The sequence below is a fragment of the Eurypyga helias genome, unplaced genomic scaffold, assembly GCF_000690775.1.
Source record: "Eurypyga helias isolate BGI_N326 unplaced genomic scaffold, ASM69077v1 scaffold19273, whole genome shotgun sequence".
Taxonomy (NCBI): domain Eukaryota; kingdom Metazoa; phylum Chordata; class Aves; order Eurypygiformes; family Eurypygidae; genus Eurypyga; species Eurypyga helias.
In genome coordinates, this window is record NW_010239481.1 from 32,681 (window position 1) to 47,360 (window position 14,680).

The 14,680-nt window shown below is 44.2% G+C and overlaps 1 protein-coding gene across 1 annotated transcript in view; it reads left to right on the top strand.

Moving 5' to 3' along the window:
• The window catches only part of LOC104504676 (gamma-aminobutyric acid receptor subunit alpha-5-like), a 46,909-nt gene extending 32,532 nt beyond the window's left edge, over nt 1-14,377 (top strand). The window contains 1 exon segment of the mRNA XM_010148167.1: nt 14,130-14,377. Within this exon segment, the coding sequence (XP_010146469.1) occupies nt 14,130-14,377 (248 nt within the window).
• The last annotated feature ends 303 nt before the right edge of the window (nt 14,378-14,680 follow it).

Consider the following 14,680-nt stretch of genomic DNA (forward strand, 5'->3'; position numbering starts at 1 on the left):
AACTATCCATGCAGCTGCAGCCACTGCAGGATTTCTCAAAAAAGAAGAGTATTTTAAGAAAATTCCCCTGATGGTGACGTGTCCCTATAATGCTGAGAATTAGCTGAGATAGCACTGAGGTGAAGGCACCTGCAGGGGATTTCTTGATGTTGTGCTTCTCCTCATTAGCACCTGTGAAGCTGCTGGAGAATTGCAGGTGTGGAGGGAGAACTTCAAAACAGGCTCCTCTGAAACAGACTCTCATCTGGTTTAGTAAAATGTGATAAAGAATTTATTCAGTCTCTCAAAACCTGTGGGTAAAAGTCTTGTTTAAGAATATAACTACATGAATAATAAATGAAGACGAATGTTAATTTTAGGAGACTTTGAAAAGGGGAATGGCTCTCCGGTAGGTTTTCCCAAGTTGCTTCTGGGGACAGCTGGATCTGCAGTCTCACATGCAGAGACAGAGCTTTTCTGTTACTCATCTCTATCAGCTGGCCAGAAAAGGCTCCTGAGCCCATTCCTCAGAGTGGAGACAGGCAGCAGGGCTTGTTGACTTTGCTGGAAAGTGTTAGTGCCTTCTTCGTGAGAGGAGATGTGGAGAGGGCTGGGGAGGTCCTCTCTGAAATGCTGAGCGGCCAAGTTCAAGACTAAGTTGTTACTTTGCAGTTTAAGGCAAAAGCCAGTTAATACAGAAATTATAGGTTTGGCCTTTATGCAGTGTACAGAAGTTTCACTTGAATTCAAGGTAGGCATGTTGTTTGCTCATGAAATGTCTTCTCTTCCATTTTCCTAAGGTTTATCACAGCTTACGTAGATATCTCCATTGCAGTGGACATTGATTGACTAAAATAAGGTGAAGCTAGGTGAATATTAAAATGCAATATTTCTAAGATGTTTGATATATCTCTCGTCTCCCTCCTCCTGCCACGTTACCGCTAGTTACCAACTACCACTTGGGTTGAAATTCTTCTTTCTTAACTTTTAGCTGTTCAGAAGCTATGTCTCCGGACATGCTGAAGGAGATGCTTGCAGCAGCATCAGACAGGCGGTCTAGACAACTAGCTTGGACCAGGGGTGTAATTTTACTTAAGTTTAGCTAGTAAAGCATAGATGTCTATCCTGAACCAATTTGACATACAATCCTTAGAATGAGTGGAGGGGATGGAGACCACCTAATGGTTTTGCTGTTATTTGCCTCTAGTTTCCTTGAAATCATGGACACGTGACTAGTCATGGGAGGCTGTGTTAAAAAAAAATTAAATCTTTTAGCTCAGAAGTTCTTAATATGCAGGCTCCAGACTGAAATATACTCAAAAAATCATAGGGATCTGCTAGAGAGTGCCACAAGGGTCCACTAGACCCCCCCAAATCCGTTGCTCCTGTTACCTGTTCTGGGATGTGGAAATGCTCTGCTGCAGAATGAGAACAGTGGTTTGGCCCATATTAAAAGCCTTGCATTGACAGCAAAGCCTTGGAAAATGGACAGAATGGATCTGTGACAATTTTAGATAGACAGATATGTCACAGTCAGTTATCTAGACTCCCTTTATGGGTACTGAAAGAAAATAAGTACTTCTGTAGTACAGTTCATTAGAACTATTTTTGATACCTGCCTAAGGATGAGATGAATCATATTTTAGAAGTTCCTATTTTTCTGCAGTACTAGCTGAGATTTAGAAGTCCATTTTTCTCTATATTGCTAGCTCAAAAATACATAATTCTGTTGTACTTTATTCAGAAGAAACAGTCACTGCTGTAGATTAGTTAGGTGTTACATATGTTGGTGGTGAGCTTTTGTATCTCTCCTAGGTACTATTGTAGCTATTTCTGCTGGAAATCCCATTTTTCAAAGGATCTTAATAAAACCGTCAGTAGGGTTCTTCAGGATAGAGACAACATTTCTGCGAGCATCTTGTATGAGCTGTGCTGTTCCTCCTGCACTGAGCGGAGTGTCTTATACCACTAGCTACCTAACCCTCCTCACCGGTGGTGCAACATAGGCTGTACTGGTTTCAGACATGTATAGCAATATGGATGCCTCTTCAGCCCAGCATTTTGAACAGTCAGTGCTGTCAGCAGCTTCATCCTTGCATTGAGTTCCACAGTCAGGGTGTAGCAATGTGTCCTGGAGCTCCCCAAAGGGCAGGAGATTCAGCAAGGGTGGTGTGTAAAAGCAAATACTGTAATATTCAAGTATTTCAGAGATCTAAGAAGCTTTCCTAGCAGGAATCTACGTAGAACTTAAAACGTAGGGCGCTGGGCCTGGACTGGTTGGTGTGGGTTTCTGTAGCAGCTCTTGTTACAGGACCCTAGTCTGTATCCAGACTTGAAGGGGAATACAGCCCTGACTTCACACTCGTTTGGTAGGTTCCCCATAGAAGTGACACATTTTAGTGCGACAGAAGGAAAAAGGGCCCTTTCTAAAAGCTCCCTAACATGATCAGATCAGTCAATTTTTCTTCACCCATTACAATGATGTTACACATTCAGGACTTCAGAGAAACTGGAGAAACTGTGCTGGTATCCTCTTTAAGCGTTTGCAGTCACTGTCGTTAATTGACTTTGTCACATATACACAGTTACTGTTTGCACCAAGGTGATTTTAATCATACATTAAAAACGCAGTGTTTGCCACCATCCAGTCCCCTGGGCGTGCAATTGCTTCCCTGTGAAAAACCGCCTAGCTCTGGGTTGGTCACTTCCTGCCTCTGGTCACCCCCTGTTCGGAAGGCACTGGGTTTTTCCCCTTTAGGCTCATAACAGTGTAAAAGAGGGAGGTCAGAAAGAACAATTGCTCCCACTTGGTATTTTCTACGTGATCCAAAAAAGCTGTTGTGTTCCCCATCTGTCTCGCAGCCAGCACTAACTGGGTGCAAACTCTGCCGACGTGCAGCGGCAGGGGGCTTGGCTCCCTATGTGCAAAAAAACAGGAATGCTTTCAGTCGAACAGTAAGGAGTGCTTTCCAGGGGCACCAGCAGCAGCTTTTGTAGCAGCTGCAGAGAGCCCCGCGAAAGCCGGTGTGCCACTTGCCCGGGCAGCAGCCTCCTCATTGGGCTCACGAACACTGAGCTTTTCAGCGGAGAAAAGCTTGACTGGTGGCATTCTGGAGCTCCAGGAAAGAAAAGTTCAGGCAGGGGAAGGAGTTGTTGTGGAGATACTCAGCAGTGGGTTATTTCATCTCGCCTGAAAGAGGTCTAGACACGATTGCAGCGTGGAGATCCAGGTGCTTTGCTGATGGTACAAACATCAGCGTGCGTTTCCCACTCTGGAGATTTCCACCTAAATTTAAAGTCTGCGCAACTGCCTGATTACAGGAAAATGGTGGTTCAATATGAGTTGTCAGCAGTAGAAAACAACACGCAGAGAGTCTGTGCTTAACGTGATCAAGCTTTCAAATGACCCTTGGGTGCAAACCTGCAAAGACATTGCTGGGCCCATAATGCCTCAAAAGGCACAGCAAGGGCTTATGGTTGCCAGCCATGGATCACGGGTTTATGCCTCCGGTAGATGGGATATTGTTTGTAAATGGGACAAATGGGTAAATACTGCTCCACTGCTTTACAAGCCAGGTTTTTAATGGTTGTTATTTTCTAAGGTGGCTGTTTCCATGGCTTGTAAGCATTTCAAAAGTGTTCCTAAAATCATTTTCATGATGCTGGTGTGAGGTTGCTAGGTCTCTGCTGCCTTCATTTTGCAGGTGGGGATAAAGGAGGCAAAGGACAATTACAGTCTCTTCTGAGCAAAGATGGAGTGGTTCATTACCTGCTTTTATTGCCTCTGTCGTTATGGGTCCCTAGGTTCAATTAGAGCCTCCCAGTGCTACTGCAGTACATTAATGACAAAATGTCTTGCCTGAGATTGTTTTGGGGGGGTGAGGGGAAAGCTGAAAGACACTGCTGAAAGTTGGATTTCAGTTTCCAGTCTGGCAGCTCCTTCATGACACCTCAGTCTCTGGTGGGCCAGGGAGATCTTCCCCTGCACTGCCATATCCTGCGTTAGCCTCCACCCCTATACGGAGAGCCAGCTTAGTCTGAGCTGTGATCTAGGGCTGCAGCAGTCCCAGCTCAGCAAGCTTCTTCGAAGGAAAGAGTCATTTTGTGTTGTCTTCCATGAAGAAAGATGAGGGAAGGAGTAGTGGGAAGAAGGAAGGCCTGAAGGGCCTTCTGATTTTCCCCTGTTCGCCCATCACACCCGCAGAAATTCTCATCACAGCCAGCCTCTGCTAGCAGCTAGATGTTGTGATGAAAGCATCCCAGTGGTAAATCTGTCAGCAAAGCTGGGATTCCTCTGTCCTAAATTTATATTTCTGGAGGTTAAATATATACAGCTGAGCTGATCACTCTCACCCTCTTATAGTCAGGAGAGAGAAGTAGGTATTTTTAGGTTCAGGTTAATCTCCTCCTAAAGCAGATGACTAAAGTAGGTCAGCTGATGGCTGTAGATAAGGAGATGTTTTACTTGCACATGGGGAAGATGAGACCTTGTGTACCTTTAGGCCTGCATCTCTTTGACAGGAAGGAGCCAGTTCCCAAATTGGGGACATGCGCCAGAAGGCTGTGGCAGACAGCAGGCAAAATGGTAGTGCCCCTGGGAAGCAACACCTCACCTCAGAGAGGCAACTTGGATCCATCACTGAGGTTGGGCAGCTTGAACCGACGGCCTCGGGAGGGTTTTGTCCCTTTCTCTTAAATGCGGGGCTGCACTGCATCCCATGGCAGGAGTCTATAATGTGACTTCTGAGTTTTAGATGACTGCACCTCTGGTGTGGGGAATAGGTTCTAGTGATTGCAATCTCAGAGCAGTATTAAAGTGTTTGAATAATAATATTCCAGCCTGCTATCTTTACATGCCTATTGATTACACATTTGCACAGTGTTATTAATGTAGCAGTACTTCAGAGGTTTGTAAATGTCTTCATTAAGGGACTGGTTTCAGAAACAAAGGTATATATTTAGTTCTGCAAGCAGTCCCAATCACTCTTGGCTGGCTTCAGGTCATTCTGATTTATAAATGAGGATGTTTGGATAGTAAGCTCATCAGTTGGGCTACTTGTGATGGGTGAGTACCTGGTGCCATTCAAGTGGGTGGGAAGAATGTTGATTACGATGAGGTCACAGTTTCATTCTGTGATGTTAGTTGTGGCCAAACCCACCATGTTTGTGAAGGCACACTCCACAACAAGATCAAATGGACTATTTTCTAAAATTCACTACTTATTTCTCAAAGGAAACTCCAGTGATCCTCCTGGAGAGATGATCACATTAGCTTTGCTGATACTGAGCAGCAGCTTGCAAAATGAGTGAACAACTGCAATCAAGATTGCTTAGAGAGTAAGGTACTATGCAAAGTGAGTAATGATGTCTGTCACACTTTGGAGGATAGTTTTGTTTGCCTTGCAAAAAGTAAATTAAATCTCTAACATCTTCCTCATGACCATGCTGTTTTTTCTAATGAAGCAGTTAATATAGCTGCCTAATATTGGATTGCAAATTCAAAGTTCATTAAATGTTAGTACAGAGCTCAAACTGGCCGACTGATTTGGAATTACCATATGCCTGGCCTACAAAGGCCAGCATTGGGTCAGGAAGATCCTAGGTTATTTCAAGTTTTTAAATGTCACCTCAGCACATCCTACTACTCTGTTGCTCTTGCAACAGATACCTCTTGCAACAGATATTTATACTGACTGTAACAGAAAAAAAATAAAGCATCTGAGACTGGAATACGAGATTTTGACCTGTTCCATATGAAAAGCAATTGTGTAGCCACCATTAAATGCAGTGTAAAATCAATTCTCAGATTAGTTCTAGACTGAAGCAGCTACCACTAAATCTGAACATAAAGCAGGAAGCTGTGTTACAAATACTGACTGCAACAAGAGGGAGAAATGTGAAAGAGTTGAAAGAAGGAAGATGTCAGCTGCTTCCTAATGTCAGCTCTCAGATGGGAGCAGGGACTTTGGGAAGATGTCCTGGTGCTGCCTTGTACCCCAGAACACCTGGATGTGTAACAGCCCTGCAGCAGATCCTGTTTAGTCACCCCTTTCAGTCAGCTCATGGCAGGGATCTCAAAATGGGATGGGGCACAGTTAGGTTGTCTACACCTGCGTGTCTGTTGCCATTTGAGGTGCTCCAGGCTGCCCAATGGGAAAATTTTTCTTTGCCTTTTTTTTTTTTTTGAGGACCTGCTATCCCAGGACACACAGCTCAATTCAGTATGCCGTGCCTGACTTTTTATCCAGCTGCCTATATTGTGCAATTTCGCAGCGAGGAGTCAGTCCTAGTCACGGTGGTCCCAGTGCTCAGGGAATAGATGGACCACTGATTGCTCCCTCGTGGCCCCTTGGGCAAGCAGGATGGAGCAGGGAAGAGCTGGTGCTGTCACCAGTGATACTGCCTGCATGGTGGCAAATATGCACACCTCTTTAAGGGGCATCGCTCAAAGTGCCATGCTGTCTTCCACAATCATGCCTGAGAGACATTCTGTATTACTCTGCGCAGCTCCTAGCTCAGAGCTGTTCTTAAAAGGTGTAATAGCATGTGAAGGTACTGTGTCTGAGTGAATTATCAGGACAATGGTTCATTAGTGTTACATTCATCATTGGTATGACTGTGATTTAGTGTACCAGCTTGCAAATAGTCCATTTATTCTATTAAAGCAATCAGTATCCTTGCCTATGCTAATCGTAAATCACACCTCCAAAATCACAAAGTTGTGTTCAGGAAAAATCATAAGTTTTTGGGTTTTTTTTCATTTGTTTTATATTTTTGAGCTCTAAGTCACGTCCCGTTTAGAGTTATCCCTCATGAACTGGAACTTCTGAATTTAAGCATGACCTTCCACCTGTTGCATGTTTTGAAAAGCCGGAGAAAACGGCTTTTACAAAACGATGTGTCTCAAAATGAATTTCACGAGCATCTTCAGTTCCATACATCTCACCACCTCTTGGGCACAGTCTGTGCTTCCACTTCATTTCCAAGCCATAGACACTTCTATCACATTTCTATTCCCACCTTTTCCCGAGGTGACTTATAAATTACATTCTGAAACAGTGTCATTTTGACCTAACTTAGGGCTTGATTTTTTTTAGCAATGATCAGTAATATATTAGTGTTGCTTAGTAATGAAGTCTCTCGAGACCTGTCTGACACATTTTTCAGAACATCTTATTCTATTCCCTGCGGAATGTGACAACAAGATCAAATAAAACTGTGTATTGGGAAAACATATAAAATACTGTCCATGTTATCAAATTATGTTTTTATTGTAAATTCAGGAAGGACAGAAATGATCATTTTAGTAACGCTGGACTTCCTACTGCCTGTTTCACAGCCAGTGGTGTCCTATTGTCTTTTGTCACCAGTTTTCCTACAAGAATTGTGCAGTTCTATGAATAATTTCCTCCTTGAATGTTGTCCGTTGTCCCACCTAGATGATACTGTGACATTCCAAAAACATTTAATTCTCAGCATTTCATTTCTACTCACACTGTGTTCCATTCTGAGCTCCCCAGTACAAGGAAAATACGGACTTTGTGGAGCAACTCTGATGCAGGCTCACAAGGATCATTTACGGACTGGAGCATCTTTCATATGAGGAGAGTCTGAGAGAGCTGGGACTGTTCAGCCTGGAGAAGAGAAGGCTCAGGGGGACCTATACCATTTGTATTAATATCTGATGAAGGGAATGAAGAAGAGGGAGCCAGGCTCTGCTCAGTGGTGCCCACTGACAAGACAAGAGTCAATGGGCACAAATTAAACAACTTTAAATTCCATCTGAACCCAAGAAAACACATTTTTGCTGTGAGGGTGACCAAGCACTGGAACAAGTCATCCTGAAAGGTTGTGAAGTCTTCATCTATGGAAATATTAAAAACCTGACTGGACATGGTCCTAGAAAACCTGCTTTCGGTGTTCCTACTTGAGCAGGGGGTGGGACTGGATAGTATCTAGAGCTGCCTTCTACATTGAACCATTCTGTGATTCTGCGTGAGGCAAATTTGTAATCCCGTGTATTTATACACATTATGCTTCTTGTCCATGGCACGTATTTAAAATTATGCATGCTGTTTATCCATATGCTGTAAGCTCATGCCAGTTTAAGCGATCAGTCTTAATTCTCATTATTTGAGGTCCCTAAAGTAAATTCCATGATCCTCAAATTCTCCCAAGAACAGCAGAATTCATCACTTTATGGCCAAGCCTTCATCTTAGGCTCTTAATCATTGAATACACATTTCTCTTAGTATTTATATTGATATTTTACTTTAATAACTTACTGTTATAAAAAGCTATTTTGTCCTAGACCCAGTCCATGCATATTTAGTACCATGTCTTGTTATTTTTTTATATTTTAAATTACTTTTTTTTAACTAGTTCTCTTTTCCACTAGTACTTCCTATAGAGTGATCTCATTCGTACATCGATTCATTCTTATCAACTCAATTTAATGGGAAATTCCAATTACAGAGCTCTAATCTGGCCTTGGGTGCTTAGGCGCAGCCGTTGTGCAGATGCTTTGTAATGGGTTAAAAAGTATTTGTGCACAAACCAGAAGAAACCCAGACTGACTCTTAGAACGCAAGCTGGTACGTGATGGCTTAGCAGCCCTGGTTTACTGTCTGCAGAAGTCTTTGAGATGTTGTAAATCTGGATCTCTGTTGAGTAGTCTGACAGCCTCTAAGTGAGTCAAATACATTAACGGATAGATAGGATAGAAAGATAGATATTTGTATGTGTATTCAGATTGTAATTAGAGCTTCTAAAAAATCTGACAATTTATGCACATCTTTCACAACAGGCTTTGATGGGGATTAGCAATACTCCCAAGATAAGGCAGTTTGATGATCCTGCAGCATGTACTAAGTATCATGATGCTAAGGGCTAAGACTGTTACTGTACAATTGTAATGAATAAAACAGAAAACAAGCCAAAAGTCATCCTTCTACAGTATCTCCTTAAGTTAATTTAGCTAGTATAATTCTGAAAGAAAAGTTCCAGCCATGGTTTGTGGCTGAATGGTTTGTTTAACTGTGGAATGCAGCCCGGTCACGCAGGGTGGGCACCCATACACACAGATCCCACGTTTCACGGGTTGTCTTCTCTTCATTATGCAGGCACAGCCCTTATGTTTTCCTGTGAGATCTGTCAAAGGGGTTGGGGGGTGTTTTTGAGAGGGATTTCTTTTCCTAAATTATTTTATGCCCTGTCATGCAGATATGAAAACTTACTAGCAGATGTCACTGTTGACTTATTTTTTCATGGGTTGTAGCTTCAAAATTCAGTCCTAGAAATACATCTGGGTCCCATGGACTCAGCTGTCCCCATTTAGGTTTATTTGACTTAAGGAGGCAAAAAATTTTTCTTTCTCTTTTTTTTTTTTTCTTTCCCCTGGACTTTATTCCAATATGGAAGAGAAAGGAAGGCGAGAAGCGATAGTGTCTGTCAGTAGCCACAGGTGCCACCGCTGCCCTGTGCTGGGGACAGTGGCAGGAGAAGGCTCCGTGCTTGTGGGCTGCTTTTAAAATGCATGGGAGGATGCTGCTCACACTGCTTCTTTCGCAAATGAAAACAGGGAAGACAGGGCACCCCCCAGTGCCAAGGCAAATGGCAGGGATCATCCAGGTCTTACTAACTGGCTGCTCTGCTTCATGAGACTTAATGTATTTCCTCCCTCTGGCTGTGGGCGCTCCCCTGCCCTCTGTTCACTGGTGTGAGAAAGACCGTGTCATGCTATCCTTGCCAGACATACGAGAGCAGGAAGAGGGTGGGAGAAGATCAAGGGAGATCTTTACCCTTTTTATATTGCGTGGTGTGTGTTGGACGTTAGAAGCTAGAAAAATAGAACTGCTCATCAATAAACAGATAGGAGAAGAAATTACTTATTTCATCACTCTGGTAGGTGATAAGCCTGCAGCCATTTATCAAGTGTCCACTAGAAATAAATGTCTGTTGTCGTTTTCTCACTTTTAATAGCGTCATACCTCTCTGTAATTTTAGCTGTTCATCTCAACTGCTATCTTTTTTTTTTTTTTTTTTTTACTGCAAGAGTGAGTTTAGAGGAGAAAGGAAGATTTAACAAGGCTTCCCAAAAAAAAGGACAAGCCAGCAAGATGATTATAAAGAACACCAAATTAATTATTTAGATTCATAAAAGCAGAAGCATCCCACTTGCTTAGAGCAGAACAAACACCAAGCAGTCTCACTTGGATTTACAGTAGCTTTGAATCTGAGTTTGCTTTTACAGCAACACCAGCAGCATTCTCCCAGCTTGTTAACCCAAAGCCTCTACTACATTTTTTTAATCACCCATTAGGAGACTCCCTGTCCCTCTTGTGTGTACCAGGTAGAGGAAGGGAAGTCTCTATTTCCTTGTCAGCAGTAAATCTTTCTTATAACTCCTGAAAGCATGAGCTGAAGTTCTTCAGTCCTTCAGCATGGCTGGTAGGCAACCTACTGGAAGCTTTACTTCAGGGAAGGAACGTTTTTACACAATTTGGTGAGACAGTGAATAATACCATCTCTCGATTAGCACCTGCTCTATCCTGATAGCAAATGACATTATTCTAGGCTACTCCCACACTTCCAGCTTTCAATGTGACTATGCCTAATTATACTGCATGGGTTATCAGCAGCAGAGCTGGAGCTTTTGGTTGTCAAGTTGGGGGTAATTGGAGTCTGAGGTTTCTGGAAAGACATGGCAGAGGGTTTGAGGTAGGAGGTCAACAACCTTCTACAGGTACACAGGTTTATTTACCTGGAGGTTTATCTAGACAACCAGAAAAAAGATGGTAAGTGGTTCAGCTGCCACACTGGTGGTAGCATGGGGTGGCCCAAGGTTCATGGGGTGGCCTCTTCCTGTCCAGAGCTGTAAGTTTCTCTCAAGGGTACGTATGGACTGAGGGGGCGTCTCTATCTTTTACACTCACATTCATGTTTTGACATTTTCTCCATTCTTCTCTTTCTCGCAAGGAGGCTTAGACACTCAATGCCTGGGCCATAGTGAAGAAAGGAGGCACTAAGCCAAAAATCTTACATTACAGCTTTTTAAAATGCAGACCAAATCTTCTTACATTTGCATTGAAGATAGATGAGAATCTTACCATGTATGTGATCCTGCACGATAGATTATTTCTAGACTGGGGTAAATTCATATTATTCCTAATGTGACATACTTTGGAAAGGAAGGAAATCCCTGCAGGCTGCACTGGTATGGGGTGGGCACTGCAGTAACACATCTGTCACTGTGCTGCTGTATTAAAGCCCTGGCTGTAACCATTCTGCTCCTGCCCAAGAACCTCTTCTAGCTGGGCTGTTCTTCCTTCTTCCTTGGATACTCTACTCCTGGCCAACCAGTGGCACAGCTCTCTGTCTTGTAGCCTGGCAATAGACATTTTCCCGTGAGAGGGAACGTGCAGGCTGGAATCCTCCTCCCAGGCAGGGACTGGCCTCAAGCTCTGCTCTTGCCTGCCTGAGAGCTCTTTTCTTCTCACCAGCTGGCCTGCTAGAGCAGCCTCCCTTCCCTGCCATGGTTTCAAAAGAAAGCAGCCTCACAAAGTGTTGCTTGGGCATACCTGCGAGATCTGAGTTTTGGCACATTCTGGACTCTCTCTGAATGACAGATATTTTTTTACAGGAGGAGGTGCTGGTCTTCTCCAGAGTAGGAGTCCCTAATCCATTTAAATGCCCAGTAAAAGCTGCAGTTCAAATCAGAAGTGATGATTTATTTTACCCATTTAAACCCAATTATCCCAGTGCCTGAGATCCTTGCAGTAGCAGGGAACTGCTGAGGTGAGATACATCTGGCTCATGCCAGCAAAAAGTCCAATCCTTTTTTTTATTTTGTTTTGGGGGTTTTTTTAGGGTTCTTTAGGTTTGATTTTTTTTTTTTTTGCATAGGAAGTAACAGGTAAAAATCAAATTCTCTGACAATCCCAAATTTGCCTACACAAATCCAACATTCACTGGGGATATCCACACATAAACAACATATACTGAATAAGCATTTAAAAAGGAGGGCTTTCTGCAGCACCTTTTTAAACGGACCCATCTCCTCCAACTTGGAGAACCATACCTGGCCTCAGAGTTATTTACATGTTGTGAACTTGTAATCATCTCTGAGATGAGAAAGTATCTCAGCTCTGAAGTGAAGGTGAAATTCCATCACTTCTTGTGATCCAAATATTTTGAAATAGGGAAGAAATTCCTTCTTAGCCTTTCAAAGCAGATCACAAGATGTAATTACAGTAATTTTCCTGCACAGCTGCAAACACAGGCACATGGAAGGTACGTGGGCAGTCCTGTATGGCTGCATGGCTAACAAGGGAAGGAGGATTTGTAGATCCTCAACTTTCAAAGCCTGAAACAGTTCCAGCCCTGAATACAGCTGTGGCAACTGTCAGATACGTGACAAAAAAGATCCCAACCCATCATTGTCTTTCTAGTCACAGTAGGCCATAATACTTTTCTCAGAAGGTTATCCACTCTTCAATTAGCGCCCCAGTTAGGAAATTGCGTCCTGTTTTTCACCTGAATCTGCCTGAAAACATCCTTCGGGCACTGAATTTTTCTTTTCTTTTGGTCAGTAGCACAGGACGTTCACCCTGGTTTTAGGTATCCGGTCTGCATGCAAGTAACTGTACTCAGCCCTTGAGTCATCTCTCATCCTTGTCAGTGAGCTAAGCTGAGCTCCTCAAGCTTCGAATCATGACTTGTTTTCCTGTCCCTGGAGATACTTGTGACCCTCTTTTGAACTCTCTCCCCCTCTCTGTCCTCATGATTTCCATCCATATCCTTTCTGAGGTGTGGACAACAACGTATGAATAGCCATGAACGGTCAGACCAAAGGTGTGTCTGGCCTAGTGTCCTGCCTCTGGCAGCACTTCCCACAGATGCCACGGGAAGGTTAACAACAGGGAAAATAAGGTGCTGCTTTCTTCCCTGCTACCTGTTCTGGCATCCAAGCTATCTGCATCTCATTGTGCTGTACACATAGGCTCTTAACCTGAACCAGGATTGCTTCCCATTTTCTGCTTGATGTTCCTGGTTGCATGGATCCGGGGGCCACCTTCGCGTATTTCTTGCCATTGCTCACGTTGAGTCTCTGCCTGTGAAAAATTTTAAGTCCTCCATGGAGCTGCAGCTTTCCAGGCAGTTTACTAGCTCTAGCAAACAAAACTCGCATAATTAAAATATATATTTAAATGTATAGTCAGCCCTTGGCTTTTTTAAGACTTTATCTGCAGAGAAGGCTTTAAAAAATAAACCCAACATTGACTCTTTCTAAAAGAAAACTGAGCTTCCCTCATAATAGCATAATTACTCCAGGTGCTAGGGCATTTAAAAATAACAGCAACATTTACAGAGGGAGGAATGAGTTGGCAGTACTGCCACCACCTTCGTTTGCTAGGACTTCTAAATGAATGTGAGAGCAATCTTACCACGTTTGCATCTCCAGGTGTGCGGGTGTTGCCACACCCCCACCCATTCGCCCTGGTACACGCAACCCCCCACCATCCTGCTCTCCTTCGTGCAGTCTCACCCCTGAATCCTGTCTGCTCCTCAGCGTCGCAGGCACAGGCACTCACTTCCCAGCTTCCTTCATCTACAGCCGTTCCCTGCACACCCCCCTGCGCGCCTCGTCCACACGTACATATCCCAAAGTCAGCGCACACCCACCGGACCCCACATTTGCACGTGGCATCACTTAGTACTTTATCCTGGCGATGGGACAAGACAAAGGAGGTCCCTGTTGTTCAGGCACTTAAGGTGCCCGAGTCCTTTTGAGGGGGGAAAATCAGCAAAATGCCTTCAGCAGGTTGCTGGGGTTTAGGAGCTGGCAGTGAGCTAAGAATGGGTCTGAGCTGCTCTTTCCCAAATCGAGTGGTTGTGATGGATTATATTTATACCCCCACAGCCTTTGACAAACCATCCCACACATCTGTTATATTAGAAGGCTTCAACCTAATATTTTTTTGAGCTGGGCATATGGGAACATGATTACATCATCTTTATTTGTTTTTCTCCATTCACTCTCACTCCTCCATTCTTCCCTCTCCTCACCATTTATCATTTAAGGATACACTAAAATATTACATGCTGGTGTTTTTACTGATCACAACCTTTTTCTCCCCCTCTGCCGACAGATGCTTACCCCAATTCTGAAGTCATCTATGTCTGGACTAATAGCACCACAACGTCTGTGGTGGTGGCCGAAGACGGTTCACGACTTAACCAGTACCACTTGATGGGACAGACCGTGGGAACTGAAAACATCAGCACCAGCACAGGTAGGGAGAGTATTTCCGCTGCTTGCTGGTAGCTGGAGCAGGAGGAGAGATCTCCTGGCTCCGGTTATTTTGCAGGGAAGCATCTGTGGGATGCGGGGTGCTAGGGACGGCTTGTGCGGGTTCCTGGTGAGCCGGCACTGGAGCACGGAGAGGGTTGCACCCCAAGGCTGTTGCTGAGGATGCATCCAAGCTCCTGCTAGGGAGCGGGAGCGCTGGAGGAGCCGCACGCAGCGTCTTGGCGACCGCCTTTGCTGGGGCTGCCAGCGCTGCTCCCGGCTTAGCTCCCCGTGGGAGGAACCACCCGGGCAGGCAAACACCCCCCACGCCTTTCATCCGCCTCAACCACCGCTTTAAAATTATTTGCCGCGGCGGGAGGGAGCGGAGGGCGGCGGGGGAGGCCGTGGCGG